At 42.8% G+C, this 20,930-nt stretch overlaps 1 protein-coding gene across 2 annotated transcripts in view; it reads left to right on the forward strand.

Moving 5' to 3' along the window:
- The window catches only part of Sorl1 (sortilin related receptor 1), a 159,629-nt gene that overhangs the window by 28,164 nt on the left and 110,535 nt on the right, over positions 1-20,930 (forward strand). For both annotated transcript variants that reach the window (XM_047516319.1, XM_047516318.1), the window contains exons 4-6: positions 2,751-2,912; positions 5,095-5,162; positions 10,805-10,985. In XM_047516319.1, the coding sequence (XP_047372275.1) occupies positions 2,751-2,912; positions 5,095-5,162; positions 10,805-10,985 (411 nt within the window). The remainder of the gene's footprint in view (positions 1-2,750; positions 2,913-5,094; positions 5,163-10,804; positions 10,986-20,930) is intronic.

Consider the following 20,930-nt stretch of genomic DNA (forward strand, 5'->3'; position numbering starts at 1 on the left):
AAAAAGACTTTGGAGGAAAACCTAATGGAATAGTTGGCTGTTTAAAGTGAGGACCAAAGGGAGGGAACATAGTAAAAACTCAGTGCCTGGCATTGGGATATAGCACAGAAGGCTTTTAGGGCAGAGGGAGTGAGAATTAGGTTTTGTTGGGAACTGAAGAATTCAGTTTTGGACACTGTGAAATATCTTGGTCTATCTAAGAGGAGAAGCTGAGAAGGTAGTGAAGGTAGAACCTCAGTGTGAAGTCAGACTGTAGATGTAAAAGTCATTTTATCTGGCTGTTCTTCTTTGCTAAAACAAAATGCTTGAGGCTTGGTACTTTATAAAGAAAAAGAGGTTTTACTTAGCTCACAGTTTTAGAGCTGAAAATCTAAGAGGAGCCCTATCAGGTTGGCCTCTTGGCTACATCACATCATGACAGATGGTGTGCGCCTGTGTGAGAGGGAGCGTTCGTGTGATGAGACAGGATACCAGATTGTGAGGTGTAGCACCCTTAATGACTCAGTACCCTTCATGAGGTCCCTCCCACCTCTTGAAGGTTCCACCACCTCTTGACATCGCCACACTTCCAATTCAGGGCCCCTTGGGGGCCACAGTACATGCAACCACAGCCATCACGTGGCACTTGTCCTTGAGGCAGGAGTTGGAGCTGTGTGGAAGGATGAGCCAAGTTAGCAAAGGCAACAAGAGTCACAAGGTGGGAGGAGCACAGAGGGCTGGAGGTGAAGGGGCCTGCAGGAGAGCCAGGTCTGAGATGGAGAGTTGAGCCAGAAGAGAGTTGAGGTGGATGGCGAGGGAAAAGGGAATTTCCAGTAAAAACGGAAGAAGTGGGTTAGGAGAGGAGGCAGCAAGTGAGTCCAGTGGTGTAATGCAAGACCGACCATTGAATTCTGGAAATGACACCTTTTGGTTGGAAGCAGAGAGAAGGATGGACGAATGGTTAAGAGCTGGGCTCTGCACTGGTCAGGTGTGGGTGTTAAGTGCTGCCTGCCCCTGTGTCATCTTGGGCAGCTAGCCACTCTGCCACTCTAAGCTTCTGAGTCCTCGTTACCCAAAGGGGTGTGACAGCAATACCCCAAGTACTGAGCTGCTGTGGGTGCTTGATACTTGGCACCTACTATGTGCTTTTGAAAACATTTAACCATTCTCATAAACAGTAATAAGTTCTCTGACTGGGAACATGATTTTTTTTTTGATTCACAAATGTGATCCTGCTGGAAACCACGACATAGATTTCTAGAGAAGTCTTTTCAAACCGAGAACACTCCCTTCCCCGGGAACCCAGATGGTTGAGGCAGAGGAAGATAGGCTATTTCTAGGGAGTGCTTTTCGTGGCGAAAATTATGATGATCCTCCTAGGATCATAATTGTTTTTATTACATTGCATTTGCTTAGAGTAGTTTCTGCTTTCAAAACATTTACTACCTTTCCGTTAGATTTAATTAGGCTGCTGTAGAGTGTGGGGATTTACATTAGATGCTGGGGAGGAAACGAGAGCACAGAGTGTGCTCCTGGGAAGCGTCTGGTCAGGATTTGGGGAGAGCGTGGGAATGAGGCGTAAGAGCATGCGAAAGCCACGTGGGAATGAGTGCCAAGTGGTTAGTGCAGGCCCAGCTTCGTGCTGAAAGGACGCAGAGGAAGGAGCTTGATCTGGGTCAGGTGTCCATTGGAAGTCTCCAATCCATGTCCTTCCATGGATTCCTTCAGAGTGATTGACTTCTAGATGTGAATGACGGGTGGTGGGCGGAGCTGGGCCCATTTGCTCTGGTTTCTCGTTCATAGCCTAGTCTCCTGGGCCACCCTGGCCCCCAGGACTTTCATGTGCATTCCAGGCTGGTTTCTAGTTCTTTCTGCAGGTCCTCAAGGCTGTCATCAAAATATACTTTTTTCCCCCTCCTTTGTGCCCAAACAAACTGCCCTAGACATGGAACGTTCCTTCCCTGTGGAAGTCTTGCCTGCCCTTTGAGGTTCACCTCTTCTGTGGAGTCATTTGTGACATGCGTAGGTTCTTCTAGGACCCTGTCTTTGGTTTCTCTCTGAATCCTGAATTGTGAATTACGTGAACTGGCTTGTGCCTACTAGGCTGCCAGCGAGTGACGAAAGGATCCTGGATTTTCATGTGGTACCCCCGCATCTAGACCACGGTGGGTCTGCAGTACGCCTGTTCATCGACTTTCCTTCAACTTGTACCCAAGAGAACTCTGAGGCTGCAACCTCTCTCCAGCCAAACTTGTTCAAAGTCACCGACATAGACAAGCAAAATAAGGCCAGGCCCCGCTCATCAGAGCCACTTCCTGCCCGGGTCCTCAGAGCTGCCGGGTCACCTGGCATAGTAACAAGAAGGAGTAGCCTCTCTTCTTAGACAGATATTGTCTTACTGATTTTCCTGGAATGGCATGTCCCATAGGTGCTCAGAGCATGCAGGGAGAGACAGCAGTCTCATCTGTGTTCAGCCAGCGGATAGTCACCCTGAGATTGTGACCGACTGACCTGCCAGGAAAGGCTTGACCAGCTTCATGACCTGCTTAAACTTGCTGCCTGTGGCTCCTCCTGGTCCACCACTGCACCCTTCTTCACTGAGTCTGCTTTGGTGTGGATAGCATCCTTTCAGTGCCAGGAGATGTTGGGAGCTGGGGAGGATGACACTGGAAGCCAGTGTCCCCACGACCTGCATGTGCCAGCGCATGGGTTGGGGAGGCGCTGGGTGTCTCTGGCCGGGTGCTGCGCTGAGTACCTGTTTTCTCTTGCAGTACATCTTTGCGGATGCTTATGCCCAGTACCTCTGGATCACATTTGACTTCTGTAACACTATCCATGGCTTTTCTATCCCATTCCGGGCAGCAGATCTCCTCCTGCACAGTAAGGCCTCCAACCTCCTCCTGGGCTTCGACAGGTCTCACCCCAACAAGCAGGTAAGAGAGCTTCCGGAGCTCAGTCGTCTGGGGTTCCTGGGCTTTTCTGCTGGGCCTGGGTGGATTGTGTGTGTGTCCTTTGGGTGACCTCGCCTCTGGCCCCTCCCTCCTCCTCTTTGAGCTTAGCTACTGTTTCACTTACCTCAGCTCAGGAAAGGTCTGTCCCCCGGGCACCCTCTTCCTGCACCCCCGCCAGCGCTCAGCACCCAGCACTTGGCAGGCCCTGTACCTTCAACACCAAACACCATGCCCCTTTGTTAGCCCTTGGGGTGGATCGAGGGCCTGGAATTTAATCAGAGAGAGCTGCCTAGAGAAGTCTGGGGTCTAAGGTCTTCTGGGACCTCTTATCACATTTCTGTGCTACTTCCATCCTCCACCTCATTTGTTTGTTTATTTTTTCCAGTGCTGGGGATCAGACCCAGGGCCTGGCACGTGCTAGGCAAGTGCTCTGCCCCTAAGCCCCACCCCCAAGTCCCACCTTAAACCTACTGCTCTGCCTACCACCTCTTTGAGGTCACCGTTACCTTTTATATTCTTGCTTTGTGTTGTGTGCATGCACGTGGGTAGAACATAAATGTGTGTGTTTTCCTCTTGGAATCCAGGGTGGAAGGAAAGCTAGCAGGTGAGAAGAGAGGCCACGTAGGATTTATATCTCATGGTGAAGCTTGCCGAGTCAAGAATGTGGGTCAGGCCTAAAACTCCGAAGCCTGTAGATCCTGTACGAGCAGATTGATGAGGAGCCTCAGATGTTTTTGTTCAGAAGAACCTTGGAACATTTCTTTGTTTTGTGGGCTGTTTAACCAAAACACAGATCTGTTTACTTTTGCTTGCCGTCGGGAGTAACCTAAGCTTATGTGGGCTGGGTCAGTTTACCAGTGGAGGTGGGTTATTGTTATTTTTGGTCTCATGCTTCCTAATACACATATGCTGGGACCAGAGGAACCCTTGGGTTACCTCAGTGCAAGTTGAGGGACTTTGGCAAAGAGCAGCAAGTGAATTACTTGAGGCCTTGTCTGCGTGTTCACTTGATTTCCTTTGGTGCTCTGTACTTGGCTGGTGTCCTGTCAGCTTTGATGACCAAGGCTCATTTAGATTTTTTTTTTTTTTTTTTTCGGTGTTAGGGATCAAATTCAGGGCCTTGTGCAAACTGGGCAACACTCTACCACCTAGCCACATCCCTAGGCCATAGGTTTTCTTTATTCTTTCTTTCTTTTTTTTTTTTTTCCCTTAAATTGAGGTAAAATACACATTTTATTATCTTAACCATTTTTTTTTTTTTTTTGGGTGCTGGGGATTGAACCCGGGGCCTTGTGCTTACAAGGCAAGCACTCTACCGACTGAGCTATCTCCCCAGCCCCTATCTTAATCATTTTTAAGTGTACTGTTAATTGGCATTCAGTATATTCATTTTGTTGGACAACATTGCCACCATCCATGTATAGAATTCTTTTATCTTCTAAGCTGGAACTCTGTGTCCATTAAACATTGACTCCCCATTTCTCTCTGCCCTGAACCCCTGGCTACCACCATTCTACTTTCTGTCTATGATTTTGACAGTTCTGGGTACCCGCATGTAAGTGGAATCAGACACAATTTGTCTTTTTGTGACTGGCTTATCTCACTAAGCTCAGTGTCCTCAAGGTTTATCTATACTCCATCATGTGTCAGAATTTCCTTTTCAAGGCTGAATAATAGTCCATTGTATGGATATACCACATTTTGCTCATCTATTTGTCCCTTGATGAACATTTGCATTGCTTCTACATTTTGGATATTTTAAATAATGCTGCTACCCATTGCAAGTTCCTTTTAAATCTTTTTCCCCCCTTGCAGTGCTGGGGAAGTGTTTGTACGTGCTAGACAGGTTCTCTACCTCTGAGCCACATCTCCAGGACATTATTTCCTGGTCAAGAAGTACCATTAACTGGGAGCTAGAATCAAGTAGAAAAAATTTCTGGTAATCCATAAATGGAAGGCAAGTCACACTCATTTTTCCTTCCAGTGGCTACTGAGGAAGAGTGCAAAGGTGCCCATCGGTCCTTCCCTCCCTGTCTGTTTGCTTTTGGGTGACCGCACAGAATGCGTGCTGTTGAGGCAGGGATTCAGTGGGTTTTGCAGGCGGTTCTCTTCAGGTTGTATGTACTTCTCATAACATGACCTATTGTTGTTTTGGTCTTTGCAGCTGTGGAAGTCTGATGATTTTGGCCAGACCTGGATCATGATTCAGGAACACGTCAAGTCCTTCTCTTGGTGAGTTGTGTCCTCTAGGAAGTCCCAACTTCCATACATTCTTACTGCAGTTCGAGCTTCCTCGTGGTGGACAGACCTTTGGTCCTCACCTGAAGTGTGAGGCATTTAGCTCAAGAAATACATTTTCTAGGCCTGAGAATTAGGGCTGCAAGTGTAATGAACTCAGAGGCAGGAACGAGAAAGGAAAAAGTGACTTGTGAGAGGAAAGAGCTTTTGCATTTTTCAGTTTCCCAGGGGACCCAGGGGAAGCTTGAGGCTCTTGCATGTAGTAGAGCTCTTAAAGGCCTTCGTTTTTAGAGTATCGTCTCAGGAGTAAGATTTTCCCTTTCTATAAAATTCAGGCATTTGTTCATTCATAGCATATTTTTTTGGAAATATCTGCTAAATATAAAATCTGCTAGATACTTTAGGGTATAGGAAGTTGAATAATTTATGGATACAGTTATTAAGGAGAATGTAGTTTAGGAGGTAAGAAAAGACATATTTCATGTATATAACTTGAATTATGAAAGAAGCACAGAAGTATCAGACAGAAAGAGAAGCCAGAGAGGGACCTTCCAGAAGGTGTGCTCATGGATGGCTTCGTGAAGGAAGTTGCCCTTGATCAAGGATGCACAGCAGGTAGGAGGTAGCATGGCAGGATCAGAGGAAGGAATTCCAGACAGAAACAGGATGGCACAGGCAGAGATGAGTCACTGGTACTCGGGTGAAGAACACTGGGTCTTCTCTTTGGGCAGGGTATTGGGTGAAGTCTGGAAAGGAGACTTGGTATCAGAATCTGCAGGGCTTGAGAGAGGGATTTGGACTGAATTCTGGGAACAATGGGGAGCCTTGGAGGTGATTGAGGAGGGGAGTACCATAGACTGTGCTTCAAGGACAGTCACTTCTAGTCGTGCTTGCTTCTGCCCTTGTGCTGGGGCAGTGACTCAGTGTATGACCTTGAACACGTGAGTGTGCACGTGTGCAGTGTATGTGTGTGACAGCTTTCCAGGAACAGGATCGTGGGGTTGGTGGGTGTGCCCGGATTGCTCTTAGGCCCTGTTCACATGGATGACTAGAAGACTTGAGGCCTCCCAGACTGACTCTTGGCTCTACCACCCTAAGCCAACTGGCCACATCCCACCCCGCCCTTGTCAGTTTCCAGTTGGTCAGGCCAAGGACTGCGGAGTCCTTGCAGGCTGTCACAAGTGCTGTCGGCCCCACCCTCAGCATATGTCCCAGGTCGACTGCGTGGCTGCTCCTGTGCTCGGCCACCACTGTCACCCAGTGAGTTTTATAGTCAGGTCTCAGTCCACAGACAGATCTGTCCTGCTGAAAACAGGTCACACCGTCTTGTGGCTCCTCTTTGAACCTTTGGATGCACTGTGTTGCGGTTTCCTCCGTGCATTTCTACTGCAGGGCACAGGGCCTTTGCATTGCTGTTTTCTCTGCCTATAGTGATACTGCTTATTCCTTGCCTCATTAGGTATCTGCTCAAATAGCTCCTTTTACAATGAGCAATGAGGCCTACCCACAGGATCTTATATATTGATTTGTTTACTTAAAATAAATTTTACTGTGTATATTTGAAGTGTGCAATATGATGCTATGAGATAGGCACAGTGAAATGGTTACTGTAGTGAAGCAAATTAACCTAGTTATCCTGGGAGGTGTGTGTGTGAGTGTGAGAGAGAGAGAAAGAGAGAAAGAGAGAGAGAGAGATAGACAGATAGACAGACAGACATGAGAGTGGCTAAAATCTATGCATTTAGTAAAAATCCCAAATATAATAAGAATATTTTCAAGTATTGTCCTCATGTTGTACATTAGATCTCTAAATTTGTTCATCCTGCACACCTGTCACTTTGTATCCTTTAACCTAGATCACCCCCCTACCCCCTGTTTTATTCTTTCTCTCTATGCATTTGATTTTCTTTTCATTGTACACATAAGTGTGATCAGGCAATATTTTTCTGTCTGGTTATTCGTCTCCTCTCCTTTACAAAGGTTGACTACTATTCCATTGGGTCTGTCTATCAGTTTCATCATTCTCTCTTCTGTCATAGAACACATGGGTTGTTTTCATATTTCAACTGTTGTGATTAATACTGCAATAAACATGGGGCTGCAGCTATCTTTATGAGGTGGTGCTTTTATTTCCTTCGGGGTACATACTCAGAAGAGAGGTTGCTGACTCATATTGTAGTTCTATTTGTAATTTCTTAGGATCCTTCTTACAGTTTCCACAGTGACTGCACCAGTGTGTGTCCCATAGACAGAGCACCAGGGTTTCTTTTTCTCCACACCCTCCTCAACACTTTTCTACTCTTTGTCTTTTTGATAATAGTATTCTGATGTGTGTAAGGTGATATCTCAAGAGTAGTTTTGCATTTCTACAGATCCTATTTAAAATTGCAACTACTACCCTATTTCCAATCTTCTATATGCAATTCGTTTTTATGTAGCACTCTATTATATTCTGACACACAATTATTATGCATATTAATCATCTTACTTTAATAGAATGTAAGCTGCCCAAGGGCAAGGATTTTTATAAGTTTTATGCACTAATAAATTTCCCCTGAATTGTGACTTTGGTAGACATTGCCAATTTTTTAGTGGAAAGTATCAAATTAGCAACTTACAATAGTGTCTTTCTTCTCAGCAAATGCTTTAGGTAAGAATTAGGTGTCTCATTGTAGCTTTAATTTGCATTTTTCATTATGAATGAGTTTGAACATCTTTTACTTGGCCTTAAGGATCTTTTTTTTGTTTTTTTTTGGTCTCTTTTTTGTGATATGCCCGTTTATGCCCTTTGCTCTTATTTCTCTCCAGTCATTAGTCTTTTCATCATTGATTTCCAGAAGCTCTTTATATATTGGAGATTAGCCCTTTTGTTGCAATATAGGACAGGTTGTGTGTGTGCACATTGATTTTTGTGAGTTTGTTGTTTTTACAGGCAGTTTTAGTTCTCATTAAATGACCCAACAAGATGTAGATACCATCTGTGGCTTCTTTTAACCCTGGGTTTAAAGCTGGGTGTCTTTTAATATTACTTCCTTAGTACTTTGAGGATGGTAAAGATGGAACTGGCCCAGGGAGGAGCCCCACAGCTGAACGTCTGACTCCTGTGACTTCCTTTACAGAGGGCAACTGTTTCTGATCTTTTTGTTATTTTCCTGGGCAGATGTTGGGGATCTTAATGAAATTATAACTGAAGTATTGTCCAAGGGCAGTCTTTACCCTAGGAATACCATTATAACTTTCTTTTGTTATTAATTTTAAGGAAACAAATTGGTCTTTTGTTGGTTTATGAAACTAATTAGTTAGACCAACTCCTAAATAAAATAAATTCAAGTTTAGGAATTCGTTGTATTTTACCTTCTGCAAACATGCAGGTATCTTAGAAGGAACTAGTCTATCTTTACATGTCTGGCATTGGGATTTCTGGTTATATTTGGGGGACATCCTCCTAGGGTTCCCCATAATAAATGAGTGTAATCTGATCTTTCAGAGAATAATTACATTTATTCAACTATGCTTGGCAGCCTATGAGCAGTAGGAGTGAGAAAAGTCAGTGGTTTATGTTGTCCGGAGCTGGCGATGGGCAGGATAGGACAGCAGGACACCCATGAGGGAGGGACTCTAGGACATCCAGTGCAGCATCTCTGAGGGTTTGGAGGTAAGGACGGAGGATCATGCCCACAGAGGGTGCCAGGATTGGAATTTCTGAATTGGAGGCAAGGAGAACAGGAAGCAATTATGAATGAGCCCAAGAAACTGGAAGATGAGGTAATGGCAAAGAACAGGAACTTGTGTGTAGGTGGAGCAACTCCCAGAAATGGGAGGTCCAAATATGGGATGAGAGTCCTAGTTCTTTCTCTGTCTACATGTGGGCTTCCTCTTTCAGCTAGGCAAGGAATAATGGAGATGAATTCATCTCAAAATACCTCAAGAAAGGTTCCTTCCTCTCTGCCTTTTAAAAAATACCCAAGCGGCCTCATTTTAATTTGCATATCCTCTAGGCTAGAGGAAGTACTTTAATCAGTACTTCTAATTGTGGAAGGGAAGAGAAGAGAACATGCCATCACCCACCCACACCAACATCTGATAACGAAGAATAGATTTCTCTCACATTAGGGCCCAGGCTGGCTGCTGGTTTCTCCGGTGCTTTGCTCAGAGTCCAGATTGTAGGGTAAAAGTCAAATCTTCCCTCCATTATAAAAAGAAGCTCTTTTTGTATTTCTTATCTTTCTTCCCCTGCCTTCTTTTTTTTTTTTTTTTTTTTTGGTGTGGTGAATGTTCTCAACAGCCCATCTGTGAAGGAACTCAGAATGATTGCCTCCATTATTCTGAGCACCATTGCGCATATGGAGCCAGATAAAGACTGTTATCTCTGCCTCTCCTCAAGTCATCACCTTGAAAACTTCCCATGAAACTCTTTTCCTGACTTTCCAAACCTTTTGCTCATTTGCTAAGTGGTCCACCTGGTGTTGGTGTCCTTGTGAATGTGAGGAAACCCAGGCAGATCAGTTCCCTTCCCAGCTGCCACATGAGACCTCTTTTCTAGGACACTTGTTCAGAGCTTCTTCTCCAGTATAGTGTGACCTTGTCATTCTGCAGTCGCTGTTTGGATTAGTATCTGTAATTACAGTCTATGGATCCAGTGCAGCAAGCGCGAGTTCAGCTGGGAGCCCAGTAGGTTAAAAGGAAATCTAAGACAGGACCTTTGAGGGCATCTGTGTTTCCTCTGGGAAGCTTGGACAACATGCATACTCCAGTGTTTGTAGCTTTGTATGAAGTAATGGGATCCATTCCAAAATTCACCCTACCTAAGTAGTTTTACACCTCTGTTAGAGTTAAAACTCGCACAAGAGGATTGAAATGTGCTGCTCCTGTTGGGAGAAGAGAGGGGAGCTTTGGGGGAAAGCTTCTAGGAAGATGAGACCTCGAACTTGACATTGGAAGAGAGTAGGATTTGGTGGTGGGATCAGAGCATATGCTGAGGGTACCTCTGTGTAGGCCGTGTGTTTGCAAAAGCACAGGGAGAAATGTGCCTCCCTTCTGAAGGACATCAAGGACATCTGTGTGTATGAGAAGGCTTGTGAAGCCACCTTGCTGGAGTTGAAACGTACTGGAAGGATGACTCCAGATGGCGTGACTCAGTGACGACAGCGGGGGACAGAAAGGGCCGGGACCTTGGGACAGTAGGCTTAGAGTTTGCTAATGTGGTTTCCTCTAGTGCTGCTCCTTCTGAGGATGTAGCATCTTGGGAAAAGTCTCCTTCATTCCTCTGAGGTTCATAACTTGAGGCTAGAAACTTGCTGACAACCTCAAGCAGTCCATAGCTTATTTATTCTGAAACGCTCCACCTTATGCTTTTCCTTCTTTTTGCTTTTCACAAGCAGGTAGAGAACTTACCTTGAGCTAAACCCCTCTGATGCTTTGGAAACAATGGTAGTGACCTGGAACACTTTGCAGATGACAAGTCCTCTCCCTCTATACTGAGTCAAGGAACGAAGAAATGCATTGGAGGCACAGAGAATATCATTTGTTGCTTACACCACAGTGGCCCAAGATTCTAGTTGATTGCATGCTAAAATCTCCATGTCTTCAGTGATTAAATATGAAAATGATAACACCTTTTTAATTTTTTTCCCCAGGGGAATCGACCCCTATGACAAGCCAAACACCATCTATGTGGAACGACATGAACCCTCTGGTTACTCCACAGTTTTTCGAAGTACAGATTTCTTTCAGTCCCGGGAAAACCAGGAAGTGATCCTTGAGGAAGTGAGAGACTTTCAGCTTCGGGACAAGTACATGTTTGCTACCAAGGTGGTGGTAAGTTGAATGCCTTCAGAATAAACTCCTTTTGAATTTCCTTAGCGAGGCTTGGCATTCTGTAGGCAAATAGGTGAGTGCGCATGAGCAGAGATTGGCTTGCATGCTTGGGGTAGTTCGGCTGACAGACTCTGGACCCTGATGAACATCTCCAAAGGGCTTGGAAGGTGCTGGGAGGTCGGAGGAGCGGAGATGTTGAGGACAAGCACTCCCAGTGTCTCCAGGCTCTAGGAATTTGGTTGTCTCCTGGTAGCCAAGCCTCCTTGACAAAGACATGTGTCTTTGAAATCCCAGTGAAAAGAACACAGAAAGGAGGGGTGGAGCTCAATGGCTTTTTTCTTTTAATCCCACTGCCTGATTTCCTTTAAATTTAGACCAATTTCTTTGAGATTTTTCGACACGTTAATTTACATGGCTAATAGGATGTGTAGTCATTGGCTAGTGGGAGTTAATGCTCGAAGAAAAGCAGTAATTAAGCTTCCAGCTGTCAGTAAGTAGCTTAACTCTCAGTCTTTGGGAAAATCTTCCCCTTGATTTGATGTGTTGGAGCCAGATGCTGAAATGGAGGGTTTGCTCATTTAAAAACAGAGTTGATTGTTTAACAGGACTTGCTGCGCAACTGTATCAAGTTCACTCTTTTATTGCCCTGGTGTAAAGGAAAAGACCAAGCTCTGCCAAGAGTGTATTGGGCCACCATCCTGGGCGCTGTAGGCCTGCTTTCTTAATAGCAACCATTCTTTCTCTGACTCATGCTCTGTTGAAGCCCTCTGATACCTGGGTAGTTGCCCTGCTTTCTGTCACTGTTGACCTTAGGGACTAAAATCAGATGTAGTGTTTTCCTCCAGGTTCTCATTATTTTCTATAATTGGTAGCAGGCCATGCAGAGGCAGTATGGTTTCATAGATACTACCAAGGTCAACTCTTTTGGTAGGCCCTCTCTTTACCTTACTCTGTGTATAAAGAGAGGGCCTCCCCAGCAAGAAAGCAGGGGGGAAGACCAGGATAGCAAGAGAAGATACGAGTGCTACAGGCAAGAGGCATTCACCACAACACACCTTGCAAAATGTTTTTCAAAACCACTGAGCTCGGGCTCTCGTTGCAGCTCAGTGGTGGAGTGCTTGCCTGGCATGCATGAGGACCTGGGTTCAATCCCCAGTGCTACAAAATATAAACAAAATAAAAAGCAAACCATTAGGTTCCATGTGCATACTTTTAATCCCAGCTACCTGGGAGGCTGATGGAAGAGGATCTCAAGTTCAAGGCCAAGGCTGGCAACTTAGGGAGATAGTATCTCAGAAAATTAAAAGGTTTGGGGATGTAGGTGAGTGGATTCATTCTCCAGTACCAAGTTAAAAGAAAAATAAACTGACAGTTTTTCTTCTGTTAGGCTGTTTGCATTCACCAATAGACATTGAATCATTCCCTTCCAGCCTTGTCTGTCTGCTTCTCACTGTCCCTCTGTCTTGCTCTCTCTCTCATGTGCACACGCACGCGAGCACACACACACACACACACACACACACACACACACACACACAAAGCAGCTCAAGAACACATCGTGCTAGAATCGCCTTGGGCAGGGATGAGTGATGGGCATTCACAGGTGGAAATCAGGTTCAGCTGTTGGGACTTGTGACCTCCCGTTGGGCCATCCTGAGTTCCAGTGCCATCTCAAATGCTGTCTCCAGTGGTCAAAGGCCTTTTCTGTTTGAGTTGCTTGGACCTGGAGTTATTGTACGGTTTTAATTTCTCAATTCTTAGACATGGCGACCTGTGATCATCTGGTTTGTTCTCCTTTTGGCCCCAGTTGGGCCTGGGCAGGAGAGCTGTCATACATTTCTTTCACCCTATTATTTCTCGATCTCACACCTGAGAATTTAAGTTGACTCCCTCTGGGAGTTTTCTGTGCTTTCCATTCCAATCTAACATCTCTCTCTGTTCTGCAGATCTAACTGATGTACAGAGTACCTGTGGTGAGGTTTTATTACTCCTGGTCACTGGTAAGATCGGGGGTCTTGTCTGTTTTGCTGTTTAGATCATCACTGATACAGTACCCAGTGTCTTGCACAACACTTGGTACACAGCAGGTATGCAGTGGAATGGAATGAATGTCATCTGTGCTCACCAAACTTAAAAAGCATAGACTAGTAGAATTTTTTTTTTTTTAACTTTGGTGGGTAGTATTATATTATTGGTACTTTAAAGTCTACTGTCAACTCTCTGTATGGCTTATTCATGTGCTGCTGATAGCAAAGTGTTAATCGTGTGTTGCCTCTCCCTTCTGTACATGGATAGGCCTCCGGGTTCTGAGCACAGTGGTGTAGCTTGAGTATGATGTGCTAGACCAGTGCGGGCAAGTGTTCCTTAGGAGCACCTGCAGCAGCATCACACAAGGACAGTTGTTACAAATGCAGATAACAGGGCCCACATGCACTTTCCCCTGAGTATCCCTAGGATACCAAAGAATCACCAAAGTTTGAGACACTTTGTCCTGAGGCCTTTTATAAATAGAAGGTTCACACAATAGTCGATTATAATGCCAACAGAACATTTCTCAAAGGATGAATTGATGGTTGAAGAAACAACTGGCAGTGGGCAATAAAATGGAGTTTTCCAGTGGACTACAAAGCACAAGGATAAACAGAGTTGACCTTGGTGGGTTAACTGTCCCAGCAGGAGTGCTGGCGACTCCATGTGGAACTTTATCTAGGATCTGCATAGCTCTAAGGCTGTGTGGGCTTGGGGAATTCCTACTGGTGAATGTTAAATGGATTCACATCAAATTTGGAAAATCAAGGAACTAATTATAAAATCTCAAATAGTTGATTTGGGGTTAGACGGTTGCTTCCTGCCAGCCCCATGAATCACAGTCCTTTGCAACTTACTTTTTCAGTCCACGTGGAGACAGCCACCTGGGCTTTGGAAACTGGGTCTGGTGCCCAGGTTTTTAGAATTTCCTTGTGCTCTGTCGGCCTGGCTCTGGCTTCACATGTGCTTCTTATCTGATGCCCTTTGATTTTCTTATCCCAGTTTAATTTTTATTCCATCAAAATGATAGGGCCATTAAAGAAACAATGAGGTAACTTTGGGATCTGTTAATTTGCTAATAAACAACTGTTAGGATCTTTCTGGTAGATAATGGTAGTTGTCCAAAAGGTTGAGGTGGGTAAGGGTTAGCTACTACCCTGCAACCTCATGAGCAGATGATGGTGCAAGCCAGGCTCAGGCATTTCTTGCACAGATGTGTATCAGTTAACAAGGACTTAACCTGTGGGTTTGTTGAAGTCTCCTGTCCTTTTAGGTGGTGTAACCTTATACCTCACATGATGCAAACTCTGAGTTCTAGAGCTTTCACTGACCAGGGATGGCCCACCAGCTACTTTTGTTAATAAAGTTTTATTGGAACCTAGCCATACTCATCTGCTTATGTATGATCTTTGGCATGAGTCACATGACAACTGAACAGCCTCCTAGAGGCAAATTATGACCCATAAAGCCTAAAATATCTACTCCTTGGCCTTTAGAGATAAAGTTTGCTGACACCTTTTGTTGGTTACCCTTTCAGCTGGCATTAGGCAACCAGAATTGCAAGGTTTTGACAAACATTATACAGATAAAGTTCAAGTTGCAGGCCTTAAATTGTCATGCCCTGCTAATGTGAGGGTGGTGTCTTTAGAATATTAAGGCCATTCAAATATCTTGAATGCCACTGATCTCCCAAGTGAGAATTCATTTGTATTTTCATGATTCTGGCTAACCAACCACTAATGTTACTATTGAAACCCATTTCTGACCCTAATTCTAATTTAAAGTCTCTAAGGATGATCAGAGATAACAGAAAAGTTTAGTAATTGCCTCAAAGGTTCTGATCTTCCAGATAAGTTTGCTGACCAAAATTGGGGTATGGATTTTAGGATAATGAGCAAAACCAAGTATTGACAAATTATTTTAATTGTGATATTATTTAAATGTATGCACCTGTAAAGCCAGGTAAAAGCATCTAATGCATATAGCTCTTTTAATTGTCTTACATGACAATTAAACCCAAACAGATTAAAAATAAAATTTTAATAGCAATAGATTTAAAATTGATATCAATTTGTTATAACACCTGTATTGAGATATAATTTATATATTGCTAAATTCTCCCTTTTTAAGTTTACAGTTGAATGATTTTTAATTTATTCATAAGTTAGCAGTGATCATTACTACCTAATTCTAAACATTTTTATCACCCCCTCAAAAGAAACTCCATACCCTGTGACATCTCCCAGCCACTGGCAACCACTGCTCTACTTCCTGTCTGTAGATTTGTCTATCTTGGACATTTTATATAGAAGGAATTGTAATATGTGAATATTTGGTGACTAGTTTCTTTCATAGTATGTGATACTTTCACCTTTCATCCATGTTGTAGCACTGACCACTTCAACCTTTGTTGTTGTTGTACTAGAAATTGAACCTGAGGTGCACTGAACTACATCCCCACCCCTTTTTATTTTTTATTTTGGGGCAAGTTGTTGAGGGTCTCACTAAGTTGCTGAGGCTGACCTTGACCTTGAGATTCTCCTGCCTCAGCCTCCTGAGTTGCTGGGATTATAGGCATGTGCCACCACACCCAGTTACTTTAATCATTATAAATAGCTGAATGATATTTCTTTGTAAGGATATAACACATTTTATTTATTTATACATGAGTTGGCAACCATTTAGGTTGTTTCTAATTTGGGGCTATTGTGAGTGGTGTTGCTGTGAACATTTATGTGCAATTTATACGGGCACGTTTTTGTTCTGTTGGACATATACCTAGGAAGTGGAATTCCTGGGTCATGTGTTAATTCTCTTTAACTTCATGAGAAATAGAACTGTTCTCCAAAGTGACCACACCATTTTACATTTCTACCAGCAATGAAGAGGGTTATAATTTTTCTACATCCTCGTCAACATTTGCTATTGTTTGCCTTTTTATTTATGGCCATCCTACTAAGGGTGAAGTGATATCTTCATTATGGTATTCATTTGCAATTCCTGATGGCTGCTCATGTTAAGCATCTTTTCATTTGCTTTTTGGCCATTTATGTATCTTCCTTGGACAAAAGTCTGTTCAAATCCTTTGTCTATTTTTAAATTGGGTTCTTTGTCTTTTATTTTTGAGTTCGTTCTTTATTTTACATACAAGATACACAGTTTGCAAATATTTTCTGTCATTCCAAGGGGTATCTTTTCACTTTGTAGGTGGTATCCTTTTCAGCACAAAAGTACTTAATTTTGATGAAGTCCAATTTAACTACTTTCGTTGTTCTATTGATGTTTTATCTAAGAAACTATTACCTAATCCAAGGTCATGCAGATTTTCTTTAAGAGTTTTGTAGTTTTAGCTCCTATAGATGTCTATAACTCTTTTTCAATTAATTTTTGCATATAGTGTGAAAGTAGGTGCTAATCATTTTTTTTTAAATTTTGCATGTGAATAACTAGTTGTCCTAGCACCAGTTATTTTAAAGACTATACTTTTCCCTTTAAATTGTCTTGGCCTCTTCCTTGAAAATTAATTGATCATGAACATAAGGATTTATTTCTGAACTGTTAATGCTGTTCCTTTGATCCATATTATTGTCTATATGCCAGCATTACACTGTCTTGAGTGCTGTGGGTTTGTGAGTTTTGAATGTGGAGGCCATGAGCCTTTGATTTTGTTCTTTCTCAAGATTGCATTAACTATTCTGGGTTCCTTATGTTTCCATAGTATTTTAAGATCAGTTTGTCAGTTTTTGCAAAGAAAGGCAGATGGGATTTTGACAGTCATTGTGATGATTCTGTAGATCAATTTGGAGAGTATTGCCATCTTAATAATACTATTTTCCAATGCAAGGACAAAGGGCACCTTTCCATTTGTTTGGTCTTTAATTTCTTTCAACTGTGTTTTCTAGTTTTCAGTAAACAAGCCTTGGACCTCTGTTACAAGTTTTTCCCAAGTATTTTACTATTTTGATTTCATTGTAAATGATTATTTTCTTAAGTAGGTCTCCTAGGGTCTGTTCATTTTAAAAATTCTTTTTCTCTCCTTTATTCTATGAATGAATCATCACAATTGACAGTTCTTTGCTGTTCTGTTTTCCTGCCAGTTCAGATCTGTTGTTGAACTTGATTAGTGAATTTTTCTTTTGAGTTATGCTTTTCCACTCCAGAATTTGTTTCCTTTTTAATAATTATATTTACTTATTAATATTCTCTATTTGATGAACCATTGTTTCCATACTTTAATTCTTTAGACAGAAGGTCCTGTAGTTGTTTGAACATATTTATGATAGCTGATTAAAATGCTTTGTTTGCTGTCTGATATCTAGGCTTTCTCCAGGATGGTTTCTGATTGACTCCTCTTTTCTCTTGTGAGTGAGCTACTCTTGACTGTTTCTTTGCTTGCCATGACATTTTTTTGGGGTGAAGATTGAACATTTTAAATGATGTGGTAGCTCCTCATATTAAAATACTTACTACCCAGGGTTTTTTGTTTTTTTGCTATTTGTTGTTGTAGTTTTTTTGTTCAATGAGTTCTCTGCTCTGCTTCTGTAAAGTCTGTATTCTTTTATCACATATAGCTACTGAAGTGTCTGATAATTTAATTTAGCGGTCAGCTAATGATATGACAGAGATTTCCTAAAATGCTTTGAACAATTAAGTCCTTTATGGGCTGAGGTTGTAGCTCAGTGGTAGAATGCTTGCCTAGCATGCGTGAGGCACTGGGTTCGATTCTTAGCACCACATATAAATACATTTAAAAAATAAAGGTCCATCAACAACTAAAAAAAAAAAAAAAAGTCCTTTAGCCTTTCTTGATGGCCTCTGAGTTTGCGTTGGGGGAAGCCTTCAATGCTTTGGCAGGCAGTTCTTAGAGGTGCCCTACCCTTCACTTCCTACCTGTGTAGAACTTCAGTGCTAACTGAAAGTTCTTTCCCAAGCGGTACTTGCAGTTCTGATGTGCTTAACCTTTTAGATTCTCAGGAATCTTGGGGAGCTTATCAAACAAAGCCTCTTATGGATATCTTACCAAGAAGCTTAGCCTTAGTTTAGCCCCAGCTGCTAATGCTGCCTCTGGCCATAGCCAGTTGTGAGCCACTGTTTTCCATAAACACTTGACTATAGGCCTGTTTGTACCATGAGCCGAGTCAGGTTATTAAGGATGAGGTCTGAGAAGTGGCTTTCCTGTGAGTCATCAGACAGGTACGGCAGGGACAGCTTAGTCCTTTTGGGGGTTTTGGGGAACTGCAGACCTGTTTTGTTCTCTCCAGTAGTCAGGCTACTGGTTTCCACAGCCATTGTGGCTATGAGGTGTTCCAAGGCAACTAAGGAGCTAGAGAGATGGGGTTGGGATCAGGGCAAGTGAAAACATGGCAAAGTTGGCCATTCTTACCAAGATTCAGGTTTTGTTCTTGAATAACTGCTCTTTGGATTTTTGCAAACCTTTCGTTTTCAGATTTTTTTTTTTGGTAGTGCTGGGGATTGAACCCAGGGCCTTGTGTGTGCTAGGCAAGCACCAACTGAGCGATACCCCCAGACCCTGATTTTTGAGAATTTTTGGCAGTTGTTTATCTTGTATTTATGGGTGAGTTGATATTTAGAGTTCTTTAGTCTGCCATTTTGGAAATGCTTTCAATTAACATCAACTGGGAACCAAACCAGGGTACTAACCATTGAGGTATACTCCAGATAATTTTTTAAAAAATATTTTTATTTTTGAGATAGGGTCTTGCTAAATTGCCCAAGCTGGCCTTGAATTTGTGATCCTCCTGCCCCAGCTTCCTGAGTTGCTGGGATTACAGACATGAGCCACCATGCTTGATTAAATTATTATGTGTCCTTTCCAACCCACACATAAGAGTAGTTAATATTGATATGACTACCCCATGTACCCTTATCCAGTTTCACTATTACCTGTACTTGCCAATCTCTCTTCAACTGTCTCCCTGCTTCTTACTTTTTTCCTCTAGAGAAAATTCCAAATGTCATATTTTGTCTATGTTTTTATTATTTTTATTAGTTTTTGAGATGAGGTCTTGCTATGTTGCCCAGGCTGGTCTTGAACTCCTGGGCTCATGTGATCATCCTGCCTGAGCCTCCTGAGGAGCTGGAGACTTATTAAGTTGTACACCACCTCACTTGGTTTCCATGTTTTATTCGTGATGTTCAGTATAAACAACATTCATGTGAATGATGAGGTTTCACTGAAACTTTAAAGGGAATGTGGAACTGAATGCTATAGCCTGGGCTGAGGTGCTTTGTAGCTATTGTCCCTGTGACACCACATGCCTCAGGAAACCTCATGTCTTCCACCAGTTTTCCCAGCTTACTCTTTAGGTTGAATAGCTCACTGCGGTATCCTTAGGCCCTCATATGGTAAGAGTGTATCATTTATTTACTTCCTCCTTTTTTCTTTTTGATCCTTTAGTTCCTTTTGCTTGTGACATAATCTTAAATATAAATTCAGGTTATTTGGACATTTGTGTTAATTTATTTTTAATTATCAGAACTGAAACTAAAATTTATTTAAAAAAATTTAAAATTAAAAAAAAATTTAAGATATTTAAAAAATCTTATAAATTAATTAAAATAAAAAGTCATAAAGTCTCAGACCCTGTAAGATTGACCTAGATTAACACATTCAAATAATTCCTAGTTGTTGATGGAGGTCTTTGCTGGTTGATGTATTAACTGGTACAACCTGTCCTGAGGGCCATTTCATGATACCTATCAAAAATAAAAAGTTTTGACTTAGGTATTCTTTAAAGAATGTATCCTGCATATCACGTTGTGCAGTTGTAAAACAGGTAAAATACATGCGTGTTCTTTGAAGAGTGCTTCTGCAGGTAACCTAATATGCCACGAGTAACTCTTAAATGGAAAGATGTCTGAGATACACATCTTAATGAAAAAAGTGCAGTCATGAAGCAGTAAGATAACAGTGTTCATGTGAAAAGTTGAACCGCAGAGTTTATATCAAGACCCAGTTTGTATGTGAAAGTTAAATTGCATGCATCAGTTTGGAATTGTGTTAGGTTACTGATAACAGACTAGAAATAAATTGGCTTACTTTCAGTTTTCATTGCAGCCCGGGGAGGCAAGCTGGGGCTTGTGTCCCAGGAACCCAGGCCTCTGTCTTTTTCAATTCCATCCTCAAGATGACCACTGGCCTTCGAGTCCTTATTTCAGTTACAAAGAATAAGGAGGGACAGAAAGACCAAAGTAGTATCTCTTCCAGCTGATAAGTCTTCTTCAGCTGCCTTCCTCGAGATGCAATATGACCCTTCAGGTTGCATCTTATTAACCAGTACTTAGTCACGTGACCATGCCCAGCTGCACAGAAAGTAGAGAACTGTGGTCTTTTATTCTGCGTAGCGATCAGGAACTTCTTGTCCATGAGGAAAGGGATACTGGGTGTTGCGGGTAGGCACAGCCATTGTCTGCTACTATGTCAACATGCCTGTGTGGGGTGGCACAAGTTTCTGGAACATGCACAAGATCTGAAGGCTAGTGGCCCCTTTTATTTTGGCTCATGGTCTCAGAAGTTTCAAACCATGGTCAGCTGCCACCTTTGCTTGTAGGCCTGTGGGGAGGTAGAAACATGACAGGAGGGAGTGGAGGAGAAAAGCTGCTTGCCTCATGGCAGCTGGGAAGCAGAGAGAGAGAGAAAGGGGCTGGAAGCAAAATAGAGTCCCTAAGGGCCCTCTTCCTTCAACTTCCTGTAGGAAACTAGGTCCACTTCCTGTAGTTTCCGCCACCTCCCCGCAGTCCATTAAGCTCTGAATCCATCATTGGATTAATCCACTGATGAGGTGAGCGCTCTCATGATGGAGTCACTCCCCCAAAGCTCTGCCTTGAACATGGCTGCCCTGAGGACCAATCCTTCAACCCAGGAGCATTTGGGGGAGCACTCCAAATCTAACCATA

The sequence above is a fragment of the Sciurus carolinensis genome, chromosome 11, assembly GCF_902686445.1.
Source record: "Sciurus carolinensis chromosome 11, mSciCar1.2, whole genome shotgun sequence".
NCBI classification, from domain to species: Eukaryota; Metazoa; Chordata; class Mammalia; order Rodentia; family Sciuridae; genus Sciurus; species Sciurus carolinensis.